The sequence below is a fragment of the Nomascus leucogenys genome, chromosome 22a (genome assembly GCF_006542625.1).
Source record: "Nomascus leucogenys isolate Asia chromosome 22a, Asia_NLE_v1, whole genome shotgun sequence".
Classification (NCBI taxonomy): domain Eukaryota; kingdom Metazoa; phylum Chordata; class Mammalia; order Primates; family Hylobatidae; genus Nomascus; species Nomascus leucogenys.
The window spans coordinates 119,828,543-119,851,482 of NC_044402.1; the positions used below are offsets into that span (position 1 = coordinate 119,828,543).

Below are 22,940 nucleotides of genomic sequence, written 5' to 3' on the forward strand. Positions count from 1 at the left end.
GCAGTGAGCCAAGATCATGCCACTACATTCCAGCCTGGGTGACAGAACGAGATCCTGTCTCAAAATAAAATAAAATAATTCAAATTAATAATCTATCTGTGACTAAGGGACGTTATCAGACTTCCTTTCCCTTCCCTTAAGGAGATGAACTAAGGAAGGCACTAAAAAGAAGAAATGCCCTAGATCAGAGGTCAGCAAACTTTTTCTATAAAGGGCCAGATAGTCAACATTTTTGGCTTTGTGGCCTATCCAGTCCCTGTTGCAACTACTTGACTCTCCTGTTATAGCACAAAAGCAGCCACAGACAATATGTAAACAAATCAAGTGGCTGTGTTCCAACAGAGCTTTACAAAAACAGGCAGCAAGCCAGAATTGGCCCATGGCCATAGTATGCCAACCCCTGTCCTAGACCTGAAAAAGGATTACTTTTAGACAAGATACCCCAACAGGCTTGAAATGAGGAAAAGGTACTAGAGTGTCCCATAATATGTGCAAGCCAGACTCATCTGGATCCAGATCAGACGTCTGGACTCTTTCAGACCTTTGTGTTTTCATTTTCCATTCATTTTCTAGGTAAAAGTTACTACTAAAAGTTCTAATTGTGCTTTGGCTCAAATTAAGAGGAAAAGACTTTTTCCACATTTCTGCTAGATTAGAAAAGACTGGATGTGGGGAGGTGGGAAGAAAGGAAGTTAGTGGCGGCAGCTTTTGTCCCAGAACCAAGGACCAAGAAATGGAAGGGTTCTGGCACAGAGGGGAAAGCCAGAAATAAAGTCTAGCTATAGATACTAGAGTCTTCCTTCTACCACACAGCACATCCCAACCTGGCACTGACTCCCAATTGAGGTCCTTAGCAAAAACTTAACCCTCTAGGAAGTACTGTTCAGAATGTGGCAGAAGTTCAGCTTTGGAAAAATTTATCTGCTCTACCCTCGATCTTCTTTCCTAGGAATTGTTTTGTTAAATTTGGTCCTACTGGGTGGGCATGGTGGCTCACACCTATAATCCCAGCACTTTGGGAGGCCAAGGCAGGCGGATCGCTTGAGCTTAGGAATTTGAGACCAGCCTGGGCAACATGGTGAAACCTCATCTCTACTAAAAATACAAAAAATTGGCCGGACGCAGTCTCACGCCTGTAATCCCAGCACTGTGGGAGGCCGAGGCAGGTGGATCACCTGAGGTCAGGAGTGCGAGATCAGCCTGGCCAACATGGTGAAACCCTGTCTCTACTAAAAATACAAAAATTAGCTGGGCATGGTGGCGGGCATCTGTAATTCCAGCTACTCGGGAGGCTGAGACAGAAGAATCGCCTGAACCCGGGAGGCAGAGGTTGCAGTGGGCTGAGACTGCGCCATTGCACTCCAGCCTGAGTAACAGGGCGAGACTCCATCTCAAAAAAAAAAAAAAGAAAAAAAAAAATTAGCCAGGTGTGGTGAGGCGTGCCTGTATTTTCAGCTACTTGGGAGGCTGAGGTGGGAGAATTGCTTGAGCCCAGGGGGTGGAGGTTGCAGTGAGCCGAGATTGCACCACTGCACTCCAGCCTGGGTGATGGAGTGAGACCTTATCTCAAAAAAAAAAAAAAAAAAAAAGTTTGGTACTGTTTAAGGTAGATCAGGAGGAAAACAGGCAAATACTTGTATAAATGACAGTGAATATTTGATGAGTTCAACTGAAATAATTGTCATTACTACCCAAGCTGCAACACTATCCAATTGGTGGCAGCACTGAAACAACAGAAACTCCTAAATTAATAACCAGCTTCCCTCTGGATGGCTACCTCAATAGCAATTTCCTTGAGTGACAGTAAATATTATATAAAAACATGAAACATGACAAGGAACAGCTTTTAATTAATGTCATGCCTAATTAAATATGATAATGCCATACCAGGCAACTGAAATTATCTATCAGACCCCAATGTCTATTTGGTTTAAAAAAAGTTTTTTTATCAGTAAATATTGTAACTGCTAAAATAATTTCATAGGATTGGGTTACAGCATTTTGATTTATTGAGGTATAATTCATTTCAAAGTTAGATGAACACTAAAATGATTTCCCTCAGACCAGATAGCTTTAAATTAATGCTCAGTAGAAATTTTGAAAATATGTGTTGATGGGCATATGAGAGACTAGATAAAATGTGTAAAAACGTCCCAGCACTTTGGGAGGCTGAGGTGGGCAGATGACCCGAAGCCAGGAATGTGATATCAGCCTGGCCAACATGGTGAAACCCTGTCTCTACAAAAAACACAAAAAATTAGCCAGACATGGTGGCACGCACCTGTAATCCCAGCTATTCGGGAGGCTGAGGCACAAGAATCACTTGAACCTGAGAAGCAGAGGCTGCAGTGAGCTGAGATCATGCCACTGCACTCCAGCCTGGGTGACAGAGAAAGACTCCATCTCAAATAACAATAATAATAATAATGTGTAAATAGTTCAAAGCAAATCCACAGACACTATAAGGAAAAATTTTGAAGGGCTTTAGGATGTCAGGGACACTCCCCGTAATTTATAGACAGCAATATATGAAGATATACGTTCATTAGTCAATTCAACAGATATCTACTGGGTTCCTAATATGTGCTCTGACCCTATGAGGTCTCTGCCATCAAAGAGCTTACAACAGTTAAGGAGGTTAGGAAGTGTAATAGATACACAAACAGGAGTTGCTAATCTTTTTCAGAGGAAAAGCTATTTATAATTTTCTCCAAAGTCTTCAGATTTTCCATAGAAATGTTCATAAGTCATGAGCAGGGGAGCAGAATGACAGGTCTCAACCTCAAGATGAATCAAGCTGGAGGCTAAAGGGGGAGAATCACTTAGGCCCAGGAGTTCAAGACCAGCCTGGGCAACATAGTAAGACCCCCATCTCATAAACAAACAAACAAACAAAAAAGATCAAGATGAATCATATCAGGAGATACAGTGAAGGCTGGAGTACAGTAGCACAATCACAGCTTACTGCAGCCTTGAACTCCTGGGCTCAAGTGATTCTCCCACTTCAGCCTTCCAAGTAGCTAGGACTACAGGCACATGCCACCACACCCAGCTATTTTTTTTATTTTTTTGTAGCTATGGGTTTCACTGTGTTGCCCAGGCTGGTCCCAAACTCCTGGTCTCAAGTAATCCTCCTGTCTTGGCCTCCCAAATTGGTGGGACTACAAGCATGAGCCATCATCCCCAGCATCTCTTTCATTTATTTATTTATTTTTATTTATATATTTATTTATTTATTTTGAGAGAGTCTCGCTGTGCCAGGCTAGAGTGCAATGGCGCAATCTCAGCTCACTGCAACCTCCACCTCCTGGGTTCAAGCAATTCTCTTGCCTCAGCCTCCTGAGCAGCTGAGATTACAGGCATACACCACCATGCCCGGCTAATTTTTGTATTTTTAGTAGAGACAGGGTTTCGCTATGTTGGCCAGGCTGGTTTCGAACTCCTGACCTCAGGTGATCTGCCCGCCTCGGCCTCCCAAAGTGTTGGGATTACAGGCCTGAGCCACTGTGCCTGGCCCCAGCATCTCTTTTAAAACGAAAAATTATGGAGTTGAAATATTTGCCCTCACAGGTCCACTATAATGCTAAACATAAGTAATATTACATATGTTCTTTTATTTAATCCTCACGACTAGACAGTAAGGTTGTGGTTGATTTATTTTACAGATGAAGAAACTGAATCATAAAAATTCAGTACTTATCCAAATTAATACAAGTAGTCTCAAAGTGGTGGAGTTGAGTTACAAATTCAAGTCTGCTGGTTCCAAAACCTATCTCTTTCTGCCACTAAGAAACCTTTGGATATAGCTCCTAGGAATCATAAAATGTCCAAAGATATCACAAATCTGAAAGCTAAAATGTAGAATATCAAGAATTATATTAGATATTAGAAGGAACAGACAACAGGAAAGAGTAAGAGATGAACACTGTCCTAAATGAAGATGGACTCAGTGTTAGAACGCAAAGACCTGGGGCCAAGCGTGGAGGCTTACGCCTATAATTCCAACTCTTTGGGAAGCCAAAGTGAGAGGATCACTTGAGCTGAGGAATTCAAGACCAACCTGGGCAATATCATGAGACTTCATCTCAAAAGAAAAAGAAAGAAAAGGAGGGGGTGGGGGGGAAGACAGAGAGAGAGAGCAAGCAAGCAAACAGAGACCCAAAACCTAATATATTCCACAATACCCTTGCAGACTTAGAAACCATTAGCTTGTTAATGTGAGTATGTTATGCTGGAGAAGTATGAGGAACAGGTATTCTCCTCTTTCCTGTACAGCTGGAAGGAGTTAAGCTGCATAATGTCTCTGAAAGACAATTTGGCATTATGTTATGTGGCAAGATTAAAAGATACAAATATTCCTTGACCCAGCTATTCCACTCAGGGGAATTTATTCACACATTTACATGCAGAAAAAGTAAATACAAGGATAGTTACCATATATAACAACAAAAGACTTAGGTGTCTACTAATACCAGATCAATTAAATATATGATACATTCATTAAATACAATGCTATGTTGCAATTAAAAAACACAGAGGCAGGTCCTCTGAATGTGTTGATATGAATAATCTCTAAATTCTTTTTTTTAAGGCTCATCAAGTGAAGCAGTGGGTAAGTTCTACAACTAAGTGAAAAAAGGAAGGTACTAAACAGTGTGTACAGCATGATACTATTTGTCAAAAAATATACATATACACAGATATATATGTGGTCATATGAAGATATAGATACAGTATATACATATATAGCTTTAATCATTCACAAGAAGCTGATATTGGTAGTTGCTTTGCAAAAGGAAAAGGAGGGACTAGGGAACGGGGTAGAAAGATCTATTTTTTCACTGTATACACTTAAATGCTGTTTGAAATGTTTGCCTTTTTCAAGAATTACTCATTCAAAAAAATTAAATGAAAACGATCACAAGAATGAGTTACAAAAATTATGACTGTGTGACCTTACAGACATACACACAAGCCTGAAATAGTATCCACCTACATCCTTACCCGTGTCCACTGGCTCTAACTTTTTCTATATAAAGCTCTCTCAGGTTCAGGCGTTTCCCTAGGAGGGCATTCTTCTTTTAATGATGAGTATTTTATTTTAACTTAAAGCACAATTGTTCATGAATTGCTCAAATCTAATTTCTTCCTATGGCAAACCAAGACTCAACCCTCCCTAAACACTGTTGTCTCTTTCCTTTAATGTAGTTCCCCAATTAGGGAAATTTGCCTAGAATAGCTATTTTTTCTTTACATACTTTTATATTATACTGTATTATATATCTATCATATAATATATTATATAATATATATTATATTATGTCACTACATATTATATTAATATAGATTAACATAACATATATGTTAATATAATATGTTATATATTACATATATTTATATATTAATCTATATTATAATATATACTATATATATTATAATTGTAATATCATTATATTAGTGTTCCTTACTGTATTCTTTTGAAAGAAGAAACTTTTAGAGCCCATCAGCCTCCAAGGAGAACTGTCTCCACAATCACACTACATATTCCGCATTTCTAGGTCCATGTAATGCAAAATGAGATTAGCTATTGCTAGGGATTCCCAAAGGCCGCCCAAATGGTTTGGTCCCAGAACAAACATTATTGAGGAAACACTGCCCCCTGGTGTTACTTAGAAAGTTTAAATGTTTTAAACGAAATAGATAAAGTATGGAATGGGGCCAGGCTCCTGCTTGTAATCCCAACACCTTGGGAGGCCAAGGCAGGAGGATTGCTTGATGTGAGGAACTCGGGACCACCCTGGTCAACACAGAGAGACCCCCCATCTCTACAAAGAAACTTTTTAAATTTTATTTATTTTTTGATTTTATTTTTTAAATTTATTTTTTAAATTTTATTTATGTATTTTTATTTATTTGCAAGATGGAAAAGTTCACAAGAAATTCATTTAAAATAAACAAATGTGAGTATATGCTAAGCACTGTTGATAGGCCTTAGAAGTTAATAAATGAATAAGTAATTCTCTCAGCACTCAGTTCTAGTTTTACTGGGCTCCAGATCAAAAATTAACATCAGGGCCGGGCGCGGTGGCTCACGCCTGTAATCCCAGCACTTTGGGAGGCCGAGGTGAGCGGATCACGAGGTCAGGAAATCGAGACCAAACTGGCTAACACGGTGAAACCCTGTCTCTACTAAAAAATACAACAAAAATTAGCCGGGCGTGGTGGTGTGCGCCTGTAGTCCCAGCTACGGGGGGCGCTGAGGCAGGAGAATGGCATGAACCCGGGAGGCGGGGCTTGTAGTGAGCCGAGATCACGCCACTGCACTCCAGCCTGGGCGACAGAGCGAGACTCCGTCTCAAAAAATAAAAATAAAAATAAAATTAAAATAAAAATAAACATCAGGCCAGGCGCGGTGGCTCACGCCTGTAATCCCAGCACTTTGGGAGGCCGAGGTGGGCGGATCACGAGGTCAGGAGATCGAGACCATCCTGGCTAACACGGTGAAACCTGTCTCTGCTAAAAAATAGAAAAAATTATCCGGGGCCGGGCACGGTGACTCACGCTTGTAATCCCAGCACTTTGGGAGGCCGAGGCGGGCGGATTACGAGGTCAGGAGATCGAGACCACGGTGAAACCCCGTCTCTACTAAAAATACAAAAAAAAAAAATTAGCCGGGCGTGGTGGCGGGCGCCTGTAGTACCAGCTACTCGGAGAGGCTGAGGCAGGAGAATGGCGTGAACCCGGGAGGCGGAGCTTGCAGTGAGCCGAGATCGCGCCACTGCACTCCAGCCTAGGTGACAGAGCGAGACTCCGTCTCAAAAAAAAAAAAAAAAAGAAAGAAAAAATTATCCGGGCATGGTGGCAGGCACCTGTAGTCTCAGCTACTCGGGAGGCTGAGGCAGGAGAATGGCATGAACCTGGGAGGCAGAGCTTGCAGTGAGCCGAGATCGCACCACTGCACTCAAACCTGGGTGACAGGGTGAAACTCCGTCTCAAAAAAAATTAATAAAATAAAATAAACATCAGCAAACAGTTTCTCAAAAAGTCTTTCTATCCAGTCATCTATTGATGCCAAAGCATCACATCCCCTGTGGGAGACTAAGGAAGAGAGAAAAAAATGATGTCCTCTTGTCTTCGGATCCCTCTGCTAACAAATCTATACTCTTAGGCTTCCCAAAGAAGACCCTGTCCCCTAAGTGCTACTGACTGAAACCGTGTCTGTTATTCCAGAAAACTAGTCTTTAACGTCCACTCTTAATTTCTAATAAAATCTCCTGGGAAACATAGCTATGAGTGAGTAGAGGATATTATCCCCCTAGTCTCTGAAAATGAGGCTTTGGACCAGACTCATCTGGGATTCAAATTCCAGCTCATTTACTCATAAGCTGATGGCTTTGGACAAGTTATTTTCAATCTCAGTATTCTACTCTGAAAAACAGGGATAATAATACTTATCCTGAAGGACAGTTGTAAGGATTAAAAGATGAGATAATGTTTAGAAAGGTACCTAACACTGGTACATATTCTACCCTGTTGCCAGAATAATCTTGATGAACCACGAATTGGATCATGTTAAATTCCTGTTTAAAGTTTTTCAGTGAATCCTGTTGCCTTTGAGATAAAATCCAAACTCATTAGAATCCTTCAAGATCTGGCCACTGCCTCCCTCATTTCTCATGCCTTCCTATCTACACAGCAGTCATGAAGTCCCCGAACTTGCCCCTCACTTACACATCTTTACATCTCTTGCCTACAATGACTTTTCTATTTATTTTCTCCTACTCATCTTCAAAACTCAGCTCAGTAACAGTCTCTTCAAAGAGGTTTTCTCCAATCCTCAACCATCCAGGGTTTACCTCAATCAAAGAACCTATCATACTTTATCATAATTTCCTGTTTGTCTGTCTTCTCACTAGATTATGAACTCCAGGAAGAGGCTACATTGTTTCAGGTCTGGATAACCAACAATTAGCCCATAGTAGATGCTTTTAAAATGCTGAATAAATTAATTAATGCATAAAGACACTCAATACTCTGCTCCTTTTGCAAGGAAAGGATGTAACAGTCAAGAATCCTTTTTGCCAGGCTGGGCGCAGGGGCTCATGCCTGTAATCCCAGCACTTTGGGAGGCCAAGGTGGGCAGATCACCTGAGGTTGGGAGTTCGAGACCAGCCTGACTAACATGGAGAAACCTCATCTCTACTAAAAATACAAAATTAGCGGGGCGTGGTGGTGTGTGCCTGTAATCCCAGCTTCTCGGGGGGCTGAGGCAGGAGAATCGCTTGAACCCGGGAAGCAGAGGTTGCGGTGAGCCGAGATCGTGCCATTGCACTCCAGCCTGGGCAACAAGAGCAAAACTCCATCTCAAAAAAAAAAAAAAAAAAAAAAAAAAAGAATCCTTTTTGCCTTCTGTCTAGTCAAGGAAAGTTTTCTGATTGGAGAAGAATTTCAAACAAGGTTTGCAAAAAAATAAAAGCACCTAAAGCTTCATCTCAAAGCAACTGGCATCCCTCCCCCAACCCCATATTCGAATTACACTTACCAGGGAAGGACTAGCTAGGATGCAGTGGAAATTCCAATAGAAGGGGAGGCCAGAGAGCTCACTTCGCACCCGTAAAATCAGTGCATCTGCCACACAATCACAGGAGAAGGTAGCTTCGCTAGGGTGAGCAGCGTCCTTCAACAATGGGCGAAGCAGATTATCCAAATGACACAGGAAAGCTGCAGGAGGAGCAGTGAGCCGCTTGTTCAGCTCCTAAAGAGAGAGCAGTGGTACAGAGTAAGGGTGCTAAAAGGAAACTAATTCCCCCATAAGTAACAGCAAAGGAAAGCCCTGGTTAACTCAAAGACAATGGACATGAGAGGAAGGGGAAAGAAGAAAACAAAAAGAAGAGAGTCACAAAGATCAATTGGCCTACTTCACAGTTCTGCCTTGGGCAAGATTAATTTACAAAAGGCCTATCTAGGTCAAATAATATATTCATTACCATGCATAGGGTAGGGAAACTAACTTTCTCTCTCTCTCTCTCTCTCTGTCTCTCTCTCACACACACACACACACACACACACACACGAAGATTCCAGGGCTACAGGCAGAAGTAAAGGACATTAACTGGAATTGTCTCAACCCGATTCAACCTTCCTTGGGAAACTACAGGCCAGCAAGCTGGTTGATGTTCACATCCCCAACACAGCAGTACTTCTCCTCATACTTACCTTGGCTCGCTGGCTGACCACACTAGTGTCCACCTGTTCATGCCACACCTGTTGAAGATCTGAAACCAACAAGGCATAGCCCTGCTTGGTGATAAAAACCTTGGCCAAGAGGGAGTTCTCCGAAAGCTGTAGCCGCGCCCACGGCTGCATCAACAGGCCTTGCTCCAGTTCTTCCATCTGCAAAAAAGTCTTCATTTAGTAAAGTGCCTCAGGGTCATGCTGGCCTAGGGAGGGCACCACCCAAACCAGTCTGTATCAACTAAAATCTCATGAAAATCCTCCCTGATAAAATAGAAGGCATGGATTTATGTTCTCCCAGTATACAACCAGCTGAGCACCAACTTTACTACCTCTTGGCCACTAAAAGTATATTTAAAATCTTGAGGGTTTTTTTTTCCCATATTACATTCCTAGAGGACAGAAAATCTTTCCTCCATAGTGTTTAAGCCTCAGCATATTGCTGTTAGTATTTCTGCTTTCTAATACTATAACATAATGTGGAAACCCTTCTTGTTCCATCTTTATCACATTCCTAATAAATATGTTACTGCTATCCTTTCCCAGAACTAGAAGAGAAGGAATAGTTCTTGTCTTATAAAACATCGTAAGTCATAGTGTCAGGGCCAGGAAATTCGAAGTATTTGATCATTATCTAAAAACAAAGTTTAGGAAGCTCTCAGAATTTTTTTTTTTTAATCCCTAAAACAGATTCTTAATCTAGAGTCAATGCATGGGAATCCTCTAGAATCATATGAAAATGTTATACGTACACACATATATGCATGGGGAGGGGGAAGAGGTCTACAGCTATTATCAAACTCTCAAAGAGATCAATGACACAAAAAAGAGCTAAGAACCTGTGTCCAGGAGCAATAGAAAAGACCTAAATTTCATTTCAACAAGAACCAGAATGACTAGGAAATCATGAATACAAGGCAGAGCACATCACAGAGGTAAAGACTGAATTAACTTCCACTTAACTCATCCTCCACATTCCGACTCCAGTGCACTGCCACCAATGACAACATGCCCAGCCTGGAACCCCTGCAAAACAACTTTTCTATCTCAGCAGCTAAAGTAGTAGGCTTAACCTAGTAGACAATCAGAACTACGGCTGCTTGACAGAGAACGTGATTGTTTTTCCTGTGGGGGAGAAAAAAAAGATGACAATTTCCTTCATTATTCCAGTCTACAAATATAAAATGAAGAGAAGTACCAGGAAGGAAAAATTTAGAATGTAAATAAGGAAATTCCTTATTAAGTCTGATTAACACAGTCATTTCCCCTAGTTTTTGAAGTGTGCCCTTGTGACTTGTGACATAACTTATATATACATATATGTGGCGATCTTTCTTTATGGCATCCTCAAAGCCTTGTGTTTGGAGGATGGTGTTTCCGTCACATTTCCCACATGCTGCTCTTATGGGGACAGAAGTGGTCATGGGATGATTAAGCTAGTCCTATAGTCCTAGCTGGACAAGAGCTCCACATTGCCAAAGGTCACAAACGCAAATAAAGTGGCCAAACACTTTCATCTCCCTTATAGGCACTCCCCAGTGTACTCTAACAGTTGCCAAAATTGGGTTTACTATTCTAGCCCGTTCCTTCGGAAAGCCCGGAAGCTCAGAACCCTCAAATTGATGGGTTTTGTTTGTTTGTTGGGTAAAGGGGGAGGAGTTTAAAATGTGGCCAGGAGTAACCGGCCCTATAAAAAGGCCTGACACATTGGGCACCAGACCCCGGCTGCCTGCTCCCACCACACGCGTCCCGTTCTGCGTCCGAGGCCTCTACACTTCACCCTTTTCTTTTTTCCTTCAAGCCTGCCTTTAACATTCACATTAACCAGATTCACGGGTTTATTTCTCTTGAGTGGAGGGGCGCCGAGGGGCATCCCGGCGGAGGAGTCCCTTGAGAACCTTTATCTGCACCGAGTTCCGCTCCTCAGCAGTGACCCCTCTGGGCAGTTCCTCCGACGCCCTGCAGAGGGCAGTAGGGGCCCAGAGAGCATTCCGGCTGGGCCCCGCCCGGTCCCCCTGGGACGGCGCGAACCCTAGGTCCCACAACCACAGCCCCACCCCAGGAGCCGCCGGGCGTCCCACTTCCACCCGCCCCAGCTAGAAGAGGCTTCGCCGTCCGCCTTCCCATTTCTACAGCACTGGCTGCGCTGGGGCGCGGCTTCGACGGGCAACAAAGCCGGCCACCAGCGGTTTCGTCGCACCAAACAGGCGACCAAGGAGTACCTTCACTCGAGCGCTACCATCCACGCCGGGCAGCAGTCAGCGGACTGCGCACGCGCGGCCCCTCCCACCCCCGGAGGCCTGCCCTGGTCCCAGACAGCGCGCGCTCCCTCCAGGGAGAAAAGGCCAGAGCCAGCGCCAACCCGCAGCGTCTGTGCAGCCCCTCGCTGGCTTGCTCCTGCCCGGACTCGAGCGCGATTCCACCTACCGTCAGCGGCCGCGAGAGCGCCCACCCTCCTAGTCGCATGCACGCTTTCCTGCCCGCTCGCGCAAACCGAAAGGCCTAGAGTAAGAGGCCAATTCCCCCCCCTCCGCCAGAGGAGGCAGGGTCTGGGGACACAGGGGCGGGGCCTATGCCTGGCGTGGGCGGGGCTTCTAGGCCTGGGACGCTGATGAGAGGAGCGCCGCAGTGGCCAGGGTAACTGGAGGAGAGGCCGGGCGGCCGGCTAGTAGAGGGGTAGTGGCGCGTCTTGGAGTCACGCTGGCCGAGTAGAAAGAATAGCGTGCGAGGCGCAGGAGAGGGGATCCCAGGTTTGGATTTGTCAAACTTGAGTCACCTCTCCTCCCTTCCCTACCTGTCCGGTCTCTTTTTAACAAAATAAGGGATTGAACTTCTGTAGATAATCTCTCAGGTCCTCCACCAGCACTAGAGTTGTTGAAGGAAGGAGTCTCCCAGGCATAAGTCCCATAGTCTGACCTCATCCTTTACCTCTCCTGCCTCATTTCTCCATCATCCCCGTACTTATACTCCCTCACTACTGAGAAATTTGAAACCCCTCAGCTATCTTGGACTTTGTACAACCCATGGCTTTGCTCAAGCTGGACCCCGAACCAGAAAACTTCTCTGCATCCATTTTCCAAAACCAAAAATCATCCTCATTTGTCAAGGCCATCCTCATTGCTTCTTGCATAAAGCCTTTCCCACTGTCCCCAATCAGAATTCATTATCGCTTCCTCTTTGCTCCCACGGCATTATTTAATCTTTATTACAGACTGCTTTCTGCTTTGCATTTTCGTTAGTAATTACAAAGGTCTTTTTAAACCGTAAATGCCTTGAGAGGGCATGGACCCTGTCTTATCCCTGTAGTTCCAGGACCTTGCACATGGGAGATGCTCAATAAATATTAAAGTGAATGCTGGAGTTCAAGTGGCATTGCTAGTACACAGGCAAAATCTCATTCATTCATGGTCCACTAAATCATGGTCTCTGCTCTGGAACAGTTAGGCCTAATTAAGACAAGGAAAGGCAACCCACCCTATTGGGAAATGGAACCTCTAGATGGGCCCATGTAATACACACACACATACCCTCTGCCTACGAGAAAGAACAGTTTGGGAGCTGACTCTCCAGCAGATGAGAGTTAGGGCTAAATTAACCAGGGCAGCAGTAGGCGTGCTGGTCATTTCTGGGACCTAAACTCTTCTCTGCTAGATTCAGGGCACGGCTCCCCAGAGCCAGGCAGCAAGTCTGCCATCTCTTCTGGCTCAGAGGAGCCTCCTTCCTCATCCCCAGGGTCTTCAGGCAGTGGGCAGAGGCAGCGGAGAGGCTGGGGGATGCAGGGACAGAGGTTTTGGATGAGGAAAGGAAGTCTGTACACTTCAGCAGCCTTCTCCCTGGGCTTCTGAGGCATTCGAGCCTCTTGGGCAGTGAAAGGAGATGGTAGCCCTTGACCTAGGCCTCGCTCAAGCTGTGTGCCTGCAAAAGAGAGGTTTGTCAGGCTATTGCCCATCCCAGGGAGGGATGGCTTCCTGGCCACTCCCCAGTCTGCTAGGGCCTAGCCTCAACTTACCAGGAATCGTGTTCTCTAGTAGGAAGCCTGAGAGTCCAGCCAGGAAGATGGGCTGTGTCAGCAGTGAGTGCAGTAATACATCCAAGGGGCTCCAGCCTATGAAGGGTTGGGGCCAGGCAGGAAGGGAACTCTGATCCTATATCCAAGCCCAGGAGTCTCACCCTCCCAGACCTAAACCCACGTCTTGGACTAAGGACAGATCTTTCTGAATTGTCATTTCATCCCTCTCACCCTGTCTTTCTACTCTCCACTTTCCAAATCCAGGCCTTTCCCACAGGATTCCTGCTCAACACCCTGTGTTCTGATCATCCACACACCCTCCATATATGCTTTGACTATTCCAGGTTCCCTTTCTCTAGAAAGCTTAGTATTTAAGCCCCAACCTCATCTCCCATTTTTCACCTCTATGCTCTATCCTGGGTTTTTCAACCTCAGTCCTACTGACATCTTGGACCAGATAATTCTTTGTTGGGGGTGGTGGTGCAGGGGGGATGTCCTGTACAGTGTAGGATGTTTAGCAGCATCTTTCTATCCACTAAACCCTAGTAACAACTCCCTCTTCCTCCATTTGTAACAGCCAAAAATGTCTCCAGACATTGCCAAATGTCCCCATGGGGGCAAAATCACCCAGTTGAGAACTGGGTGAGACAAATTAAGCAATTTACTGCTCTCAGGACATATCCTAAGACTTCCCACTTCTGTGTCTTTGCGTAAATGATGGTTCCTCCATCAGGAATGACCTTCTCACCAAAGATGTTTAAAACTTACCATCCTTCAAGACCAGCTCTGTTACTGGATCACCTCAAACAGAAGCTATCTCTCTTGCCACTGAGCACCGTAGCTCTTTATCTGAACCTTTCCTTTATTTTTCTACACATCTCATCTCTTCTACTACGCTGTAATAAAGGGAGGCACCTTTGTATTCCAAATGGCTAGCATAGTGCTCAATAAATATCTGTTAAACAAATGGATGAGGTGTTTACACCAAAGCCCAGAGAAGGCTGTGGGGCCAGGAATCCCGGCAGCCTGAAGCCTCAACTCCTCGCTTTCCTGCTACTGAGCAACACCTCTTCCTTTCCACCTACCTGTGCTGAACAGGACCGGGGCTTCCCGAAACCATCTTGGCAGCAGCAAAGCCATGAAGATGGAGAAGCCCACAATGAAGATATTTCGCCCAGAGTCTATGTCAGCCAGGTAGAAGCTGGAGAATCCAGCAGACAAAACCACAGCCTGGGTCACCCCCAGCACCCCACCTGTCTCATACAGAAGAAATCAAGGGGGTCAGGAGGAGTCAAGGGGGCTCACATAGCGTGGAGTATTGCAGGGCAAGCAGGTTGTAATGGGAAAAAAAAATAAAACCCAAGAGACTGATTTTTGTTTGTTTGTTTGTTTTTGTTTTTTGAGAACAAGTCTCACTCTATCGCCCAGGCTGGAGTGCAGTGGTGGTGCAATCTCGGCTCACTGCAACCTCCGCCTCACTCCTGGATTCAAGCGATTTCTCCTACCTCAGCCTCCCGAGTAGCTGGGATTACAGGCATGCGCCACCATGCCCGGCCAATTTTTGCACTTTTAGTAGAGACAGGTTTCGTCATGTTGGCCAGGCTGATCTCGAACTCCTGACCTCAAGTGATCTGCCTGTCTGGGCCTCCCAAAGTGCTGGGATTACAGGTGTGAGCCACCATGCCCAGCCCGAGGCTGATTTCTGATTCTTCAGGAAGCCCAGAAGCCCAATCAAGAGAAGACCAAGATGTTGGGCTGAGAAATTGAGGCTGACACATGCCCATATCCATCCATCCATCCATCCATCCATCCATCCATCCATCCATCCATCCATCCAGGAAAGCTATTTAGAAGGAAAGGGTGCCATCCTAAAGAACTGATCGGGCCACACTGGGGAGTAGCAGTTCAATACCAGCCCTGCTGATACATCCACTCACCAACCACAGGCATTGGGATGGTGGTGAGGAGCTGAGCCAACCTGGGGGAGAGTCCAAGCCCCACGCAGAGTAGCCCCACTAAGTGAGCCACTTGCTGAGATCCAGCCTGCATGAAGAAAAGACACTGGAAAACACAGCCACTTCCTCAGACTGTCCCAGGTCTTTGCCTTACTGGTTCCTTCTCATCATTTGGATCCCAGTTCAAATGTTACTCTTCCAAGAAGCCTCCCTGGCCAGTCTATCTAAACGTGCCTCCTTTCCATCCTACTACCCTGATTTTTTTATATGGCACTTATCGCCTTCTGAAATTTTCTTCACTTTTTTTAATTTTTAATTTTTTGAGATGGAGTCTTGCTCTGTTGCCCATGCTAGAGTGCAGTGGTGCGGTCTCTGCTCACAGCAACCTCTGCCTCCCAGGCTCAAGCGATTCTCCTGCCTCAGCCTCCTGAGTAGCTGGAATTATAGGTGCACACCACCACGCCCAGCTAATTTTTGTATTTTTAGTAGAGACAGGGTTTCACCATGTTGGCCTGGCTGGTCTTGAATTCCTAGCCTAAGTGACCTGCCTGCCTCAGCCTCCCCACGTGCTAGGATTACAGGTGTGAGCCACCATGCCTGGCCCACTTTTTTAAAAAGATACTTTTTTCATTTTTCTTTTTTTTTATTTTTTGAGACGGAGTCTCGCTCTGTCACCCAGGCTGGAGTGCAGTGGCGCAATCTCGGCTCACTGCAAGCTCCACCTCCTGGGTTCACGCCATTCTCCTGCCTCAGCCTCTCTGAATAGCTGGGACTACAGGCGCCCGCCACCACGCCCGGCTAATTTTTTGTATTTTTAGTAGAGACGGGGTTTCACCGTGGTTTCGATCTCCTGACCTCGTGATCCGCCCGCCTCGGCCTCCCAAATTGCTGGGATTACAAGTGTGAGCCACTGCGCCCGGCCTAAAAAGATACTTTTTTCCTTCAACTGTCTGCCTCTCCCTCTATGAAGTCCCCAAGAGAGCAGAACTTTATGTGACTGGTTCTTTGCACCAGCCTTGATACAGTGTCTCATGCACAGGAGTTCCGTGGTGATTTGTTCACTTCCCCACTCTCTTAGCCCAAAGTCTAATCCTAGGCACCTCCCCAAGTAAGATAGTTGATGTGAAGTGCTGGGCACACCTGGCAATCAATCGGTGTAAGTTCCTGTCCTTCTCCTTCCCCTCTAGCTCCACCCCACCCCACTCCCATCTCAGATCCACGTACCTGGATAAGACCCACTTTGCCCACGTTGGGGAAGCTGGATGCAGTGCCCATGGGGCTTCCCAGTAGCCCGGCCAGCACACTGCCCAGCCCCTCCAGGCTCAGCCCTCGACTGCAGGCATGTGGAGGTGGGGGAGGCAAATGCAGCAGCCGGCCACACAGGGCATAGCAGCCCAGGGAACTGGTGGAGGCTGCCAAGGCCATGGAGATGCCTGCAGCCAGAGCTCTGGTCGTCAGCAAAGGCCAGTTCCACTCACCTGGGGAGGGAGAAGAAGCCACTTTGGGGCCAGACTCAAGTCAGGAGTACCCCCTGCCTCCAACAGCCTGTGCCACAAGAATCCTAGATGCCTCAATGTCTTTGAAGATAATGTCTTGGGACAAAACTACTGAACTCTAAGGAGAAAGACCCATCCCTTTACCATGGTCTCCAAGGTCCTCTTTGGTCTGGCCCTTCCCTCTCTCTGCAGCCTCATCTCCCAGCACACTCTGCCTCACTTCCTTCACTCCTGCCACACTGGCCTTGTTGTAGGCCTTTGTACATGCTGTGCTCCCAGCCACCACAGGGCCTTTGCATATGCAGTTTCCTGCAACTAGAATGTGCTTCCCTCCTGCCTTTGTCTAGTTAGCTCCTACTTATCTCTTCCATCTCAACTCAGTGGCCCCATCCTCAAGAATATCTTTACTTAGGCCAGGTGCAGTGGCTCACACCTGTAATCCCAGCACTTTGGGAGGCTGAGGCAGGTGGATCACCTGAGGTCAGGAGTTTGTGACCAGCCTGGCCAACATGGTGAAACCCCATCTCTACTAAAAATATAAAATTGGCCAGGCATGGTGGTGCATGCCTGTAATCCCAGCCACTTGGGAGGTGGAAGCAGGAGAATCACTTGAACCCAGAAGGTGGAGGTTGCAGTTAGCCAAGATCACACCATTGCACTCCAGCCTGGGCGACAAGAGTGAAACTCCATCTCAAAAAAAAAAAAAAAAAAAAAAATTTTTACTGACCTCCCTGATAAATTCAAATTCCCCATTATAAGTTTTTTGGTTGGTTTGTTTGTTTTGAGACAGGTCCTTTCTCTGTTACCCAGGCTGAAGTGCAGTGATGCAATCATAGCTCACTGCAGCCTCAATCTCCTGGGCTCAAGCGATCCTCCCACCTCAGCCTCCCAAGTAGCTGGGACTAAAGGTGCATGCCACCATATCTGGCTAATTTTTTTTTACTGTTAATAGAGACAAGGTCTCACTATGTTGCCCAGGCTGGTCTCTAACTCCTGAGCTCAAGCAATCCTCCCACCTCAGCCTCCCAAAGTGCTGGAATTTCAGGTGTGAGCCATGGTGCCTGGCATTTTATTTTATTATTTTATTTTACTTTTATTTTATTTTATTATTTTATTTTTATAAACAAGGTCTCACTCTTGTCGCCTGGGCTAGAATGCAGTGGTGCGATCATAGCACACTGCAGCCTCCAACTCCTGGGCTCAAGTGATCCTCCTGCCTCAGTCTCCTGAGTAGCTAGGCCTACAAGCATGTACCACTAGGCCCAGCTAATTTTTTTATGTTTTGTAGAGTGGAGTCTTGCTTTATTACCCAGGCTGCTCTCGAAATCCTTGCCTCAAGCAGTCTTCCTGCTTCTGCCTCCCAAAGTGCTGGGATTATAGGTGTGAGCCACTGTGCCTGGCCTCCATTATAAGCTCTTAGGACACAATGTATCTCCCTTTGGTTACACTTCCCACAATGGCAATTTTATATTTCCTTGGGTGACTCTTTAATTAGTATCTGTATTCCCCAATAGACTGTAAGCTCCCTGAAGGCAAGTACTGTGTCTGTCACGTTCATCACTATGTCCTCTACCATGCGCCTAGCACATAATCAGCAGTCAACAGATCCTTATTAAATTAATGAACGACCAGCCTGGACAACATGGCGAAATCCCGTCTCAACAAAACAACACAAAAATTAGCCAGGCATGGTGGTGCACACTTGTAATCCCAGCTACTTGTGGGGCTGAGGCACAAGGATAGCTTGAGCCAAGGAGGTTGAGGCTGCAGTGAGCCATGTTTGCATCAATGCTCTCAGCCTGGGTAACGCAGCAAGACCATGTCCCAAAAAGTAAATTAAATAAATAAATAAATTGAAGAATGAGCAAATTTAACATACAATGCCTCAGAAGCAATCTTTATACATAGGTTGCCAAGTCAAATGCCCATAGGGGCTGGTAACGTAAATGTGTTCATTGGGTAAGGAGTATTGGTAGTGAGTATCAGGGGTTACAGAAACAACAGATGTCTGTCTCCTAACACTGACCCAAATAAAACAATTGCAGTGGGATGGAGCAGAGTGGCTCATGCCTGTAATCCCAGCATTTAATCAGGCAGATCACTTGAGCCCCGTAGTTTGAGACCAGCCTGGGCAACACGGTGAAACCCTGTCTCTACAAAAAAAAAAAAAAGCCGGCATGGTGACACACACCTGTAGTCCCAGCTACTCCAGAGGCTTAGGTGGGAGGATCACCTGGGCCTGGGAGGTTGAGGCTGCAGTGAGCCATGACCACGCCATGCACTCCAGCCTGTATGACAGAGTGAGACCCTGTCTCAAACAAACAAACAAACAAAAAACACCTACAGTGAGGGGCTAGCATTGTCTGTCTCTCAGACTGGTAATTTCTCCCACCTATATGTTTTCAAAAAACGCAGGATTTAACTCAGAAATAAAATCCATTAAGTTATTTGAGTTCAAATAAATAGATACCTTTATTTGAACAAGAGAATGGAGGACTAGGAGAAAACCTACCTGGATGAGGCAGCCAAATCCACGGTGCCTTGGTGGGGGCAGACAGTTCCTGGGGGATAACACTGAATCCCACAAAGGCAGAAACAATCCACACACAGGCCACTGGGATCAGCACCTGAGGGGCGAGACTGAGAAGAGAACTCCTCCCCCAGAACCTTCTGAGCCAGCTTTGCTGGGGTAGACAGAAGCCAAAAGGTAGGGGATGGAGTGAGCACTCCAGGCCAGCCCTTCTGACCTCTACTGCCCTGCCCAGACCCACACATACTGAGAGGAGCCGGAAGGCAGGGAGAGGAGTGTGAGTTGATGAAGTTGAAGCTCGCCTCCAGGGGCACACATGAAACTGGCAGGAGCCCAGGTGCTGAGAACAGACCACCATGAGCAGGATAACCCTAGGAGAGAGAAGGCTTTAGGAGCAATAGGCAGTGGGTATCCTGAGGGATGGGAAAGGAGGTGGGAGTGGGCAGAATACCATAGAAGCGGGGGGTGATCCCACAGAAGGAAAATCCCATGGAAGGAATAGGAAGTCACCTTGGGGGACTGCAGAAAACAGTGTGAAAGTCAGGGAGACCAGATGAATCAAGGAAAAGTCTTGGATTCCAAATATAAAACATGTCCCTATTCCAGTCGCTGCTGAATATGATAGGACCAGCAGCTCTGCCCCCCCCACTGGGCACCATCCCATGCCTCTCAGGACTCACGTACAGCAAGGCCAACCCCCAGTGAGTGGAGCAGAACTGGGCTACCTCCCTGTGGGCAGACAGCCCTGCCACAACCAGGCTGGGAGCCAGCACCAGGGGCCCACAGTGGGGGAACACGCGGCCGGGACTCCCCAGCAGCCCCATCATGCCCTGCAGCAGCCCAGATACTACCACTGCCCCGGACACCTGGTAGAAGAGAGGAGAGGATGGAGAGAAAACATTCTGCTCAATCAAACTGGCCTCAGCCTGGTCTTCCTAATTCTAGGTATGGGTTCCTCCCAAAACTCCTTTCCAGGAGCATCTCAGTCTCTGCATAATGGAAACAAGAACCCCCCCACCCAAAGCCTGGCACCACCCTTATCCCTTCTCACCTCCAGACACCCACCTCCTGGAGAGAAGTGTTCCACTGCCCCAGGCCATGGCAGCTAGGTCCCCTACACAGGTGCAGCATGAGGGAGGCTAGGAAAAGTTTGGGGCATGGAGAAGAGAAAGATGAATGGGATGGAGACCCATTGCTCTACAGTCCCACTCCTGGCACCGGTCCAAGCCCCCTACAGTGTCACAGTCTCACCACTGCCCAATCTCAATTCTGCACCCACCTACACCTGCACGCTCAGATGAGAACCCAACCCCACCCTTACCCCTTGCCCTTGCTCTGTGCTCACAGTTTCCAGGTGTCTGGATGGCCAGAGGTAGCTTCTGGCTGGTCAGCACCAGAGCAGGGATAAGGAACTCTAAGGATGGAGCCTGGATAAGAGGCAGCCTGTAGGAACAGCAGCCCCAGCAGGTCTGGAAGTATGTGGCAGCCAGCAAGGCTCCCCCAAACCTCTCCTACCCTCCAGGACTCTGCCCCCTCTCCAGGGAGGTTCCTCTCACCTGCTGCCCATCCAAGTTTGCAGGATGGTAGACACACCACATGAAAAGAAGCTGGAGGCCAGGAGCTGAGAAGGGGAGTAAGAGAGTCCTCCTGGGGAGAGACTGCAAAGCAGGAGCAGGTGGGAGACACAGAGCAGAGAAGCCATGACCAAGACATGCTGCAGGTGGAGGAATGGGGAGGGCAGTCTTCAGAGAAGTGGAAATACCTACAATACTTCCAGAGGCTTTCACATGCCACATCTACGTCTACTTCCCCACACACACCATCAGGCAGCACCAACTCCTGCACCTCTGCCTCCTACCTGCAGAGCCAGAAGACAGCTGAGGCCCCAAGGCAGAGATCCACACAAAGGGTCCCAAGAGTGGGTGGAGGGAATCTGGGGAGCAGGTGGAGGCAAGGGGGCCAGGGCATCCTGGGAGCCCACTGATTGGAGTTGGCTGGGATTGAGGGGTGATCGGCTCATGCTGCCTTGCCTTTCGCTTTGTCTTGGCTGCCCGGGACCAGAGTTAAGTAGAGAGAGTAAGAGGTCAGAGTTTGGGTGAAGTCTGGGGTGGGGAGAAGGTGGGGGTGTCAATGAAGCGGAGCAAAGGTATAAGGAATTTGGGGCAGGGCACCGCCCCTTCACCTTTGCCCAGCTGTTGTGCAAATTCCATCAGCCATTAACTGGGGAGCTGAGTTCTGGGGCCCTCCCCCGAGAATCTTCTTCCAGATTTCCTGCCCCTAGACCAGGCTGTAGAAAGTAGGATAGGAGGGGTGGGGAGGAGAGGAGCTCTTCAAAATAATCCGGGGAAATTTTGCAGACTTTATTCCCTCCCATTTAAAACCATCACTATTTGATACACAGTCCTCACCCCTTTCAGAACCAAGGCCCCTGGACTACTTCAAAATGAAACTTGTGGGCTCAGTGTGGTGGCTCATGCCTGTAATCCCAACACTTTGGGAGGCCGAACTGGGTGTATCACTTGAGATGAGGAGTTCAAGACCAGCCTGGCAACATGGTGAAACCATCTCTACTAAAAATACAAAACTTAGCTGGATGTGGTGGCACATCCCTGTAATCCCACCTACTCGGGAGGCTGAGGCACAAGAATTGCTTGAACCCAGAAGGCGGAGGTTGCAGTGAGCTGAGACCGTGCCACTGCACTCCAGCCTGGGTGACAGAGTGAGACTGTGTCAAAAAAAAAAGAAAGAAACTTGTGGATAATATATCCTACATCACACGTGACAACCACAACTACCTGAAACGTGCTCACTGTAAAGAATAAAATTCATAACAACATGTATTTCATTATGTGAAGGCTTAAGCACAACTAAATCAGAAGACAATAAAGTACAATGAAGTAGTCCAATCCCACACCCCATGAGAATCGCTGTGGTTGCAATAGCTGCAATGCCAGCTGATATCGGTGCTTTATCGGTGACTCTGATGTTGGTAACCCGATTTCCCAAAATGGCAAACAAACTCTTGGTTAAGGTGCCAAGCAAAACAAAGTCGTTTTAATTTACATGGGAATAAATTCCTAGCAAACTGAGTCTTTTCAAAACGCACAAACACTATTTTACGTTTACATGTGCAAAGATAGTTCTAGGCTCAGATAAACAAGGTTTTCATATACATAAAGCTGGTCATTCAAAAGTTGTCTTGGGAATTCTTCACAGTAAGGGAGGTCTGAGCATTTCAGGATGTCTAGCATCCCGCCCAGGTTGATGAAATGCCAGTAGCACCCCATCCCCTCGAATCCTTTTGACAAAGAAAAAATGGCCCATAAATTTCCAAAATGCCCCCTAGGGGGCAGAACCACTTCTTCTGTGAAGGATCCTCAGCAGTCCCAAATACCCTCAGTCAAGCTGCCCAGACTGTTTGCCTTCCTCCAGTGATGACCCAGCCTTGGAGTTCTTCAAGTTCTTGGAATTGTTAAGCACCATGTGACCATCACCATGTGTCAGACCAGTGAGGAGGTCAGGAGAGAGAAGCGTCCTCGTGGCTTGCCCTCAGGAGCTCACAAGGCTCTGCTGGATATAAGGCCTGGCCCCTCTCCACGAGATGTGCTTCGGGATCCACGAGGAGAGTGCTCACCCACAACAAGTGACAGACAGGGCCAACTCAGGCACAGGACAGTCACCGTTTGTGTCCCATGGCATCCCAAGTTGAGCAGTGC

At 46.7% G+C, this 22,940-nt stretch overlaps 2 protein-coding genes across 5 annotated transcripts in view; both read right to left on the minus strand.

Moving 5' to 3' along the window:
- The window catches only part of NHEJ1 (non-homologous end joining factor 1), an 89,071-nt gene extending 77,263 nt beyond the window's left edge, over nt 1–11,808 (minus strand). The window contains exons 1-3 of one of the 2 annotated variants that reach the window (XM_003272388.4): nt 11,662–11,808; nt 9,217–9,393; nt 8,543–8,755 (exon numbers count right to left, since the gene is read on the minus strand). In XM_003272388.4, the coding sequence (XP_003272436.1) occupies nt 8,543–8,755; nt 9,217–9,393; nt 11,662–11,700 (429 nt within the window). In that variant the 5' untranslated portion in view covers nt 11,701–11,808. Of the gene's footprint in view, nt 1–8,542; nt 8,756–9,216; nt 9,394–11,456; nt 11,503–11,661 lie in introns of those variants that run through there. The other variant, XM_030803644.1, reaches the window with a different exon arrangement.
- A 602-nt stretch (nt 11,809–12,410) lies between these two features.
- Nucleotides 12,411–21,691, minus strand: SLC23A3 (solute carrier family 23 member 3). 3 transcript variants are annotated; one of them, XM_003272385.3, is made up of 12 exons: nt 21,083–21,691; nt 20,781–20,938; nt 20,570–20,667; nt 20,290–20,363; nt 19,909–20,090; nt 19,472–19,595; nt 19,207–19,321; nt 16,423–16,676; nt 15,181–15,286; nt 14,329–14,496; nt 13,244–13,339; nt 12,411–13,149 (listed from the first exon to the last, which is right to left on the minus strand). In XM_003272385.3, the coding sequence occupies exons 1-12, from the start codon at nt 21,242–21,244 to the stop codon at nt 12,854–12,856; spliced, it is 1,833 nt and encodes a 610-aa protein (XP_003272433.2). In that variant the 5' UTR covers nt 21,245–21,691; the 3' UTR covers nt 12,411–12,853. The 3 variants fall into 3 exon arrangements, with proteins under 3 accessions (XP_003272433.2, XP_003272435.2, XP_003272434.2); XM_003272387.4 differs by having other exon boundaries at nt 20,546–20,667; XM_003272386.3 differs by lacking the exon at nt 16,423–16,676 and having other exon boundaries at nt 19,207–19,255; nt 19,472–19,564.
- Nucleotides 21,692–22,940: the final 1,249 nt, after the last annotated feature.

What these genes read in the sequence shown, in the direction of transcription:
- SLC23A3 (XM_003272387.4), bottom strand. Translation starts at nt 21,244, where the DNA reads ATGAGCCGATCACCCCTCAATCCCAGCCAACTCCAATCAGTGGGCTCC. An exon ending in CAAACTTGGATGGGCAGCAG is followed by an intron (nt 20,668 to 20,780) that starts GTGAGAGGAACC and finishes CTGTTCCTACAG; the next exon opens with GCTGCCTCTTATCCAGGCTC. An exon ending in GGAACACTTCTCTCCAGGAG is followed by an intron (nt 20,091 to 20,289) that starts GTGGGTGTCTGG and finishes CTCTTCTACCAG; the next exon opens with GTGTCCGGGGCAGTGGTAGT.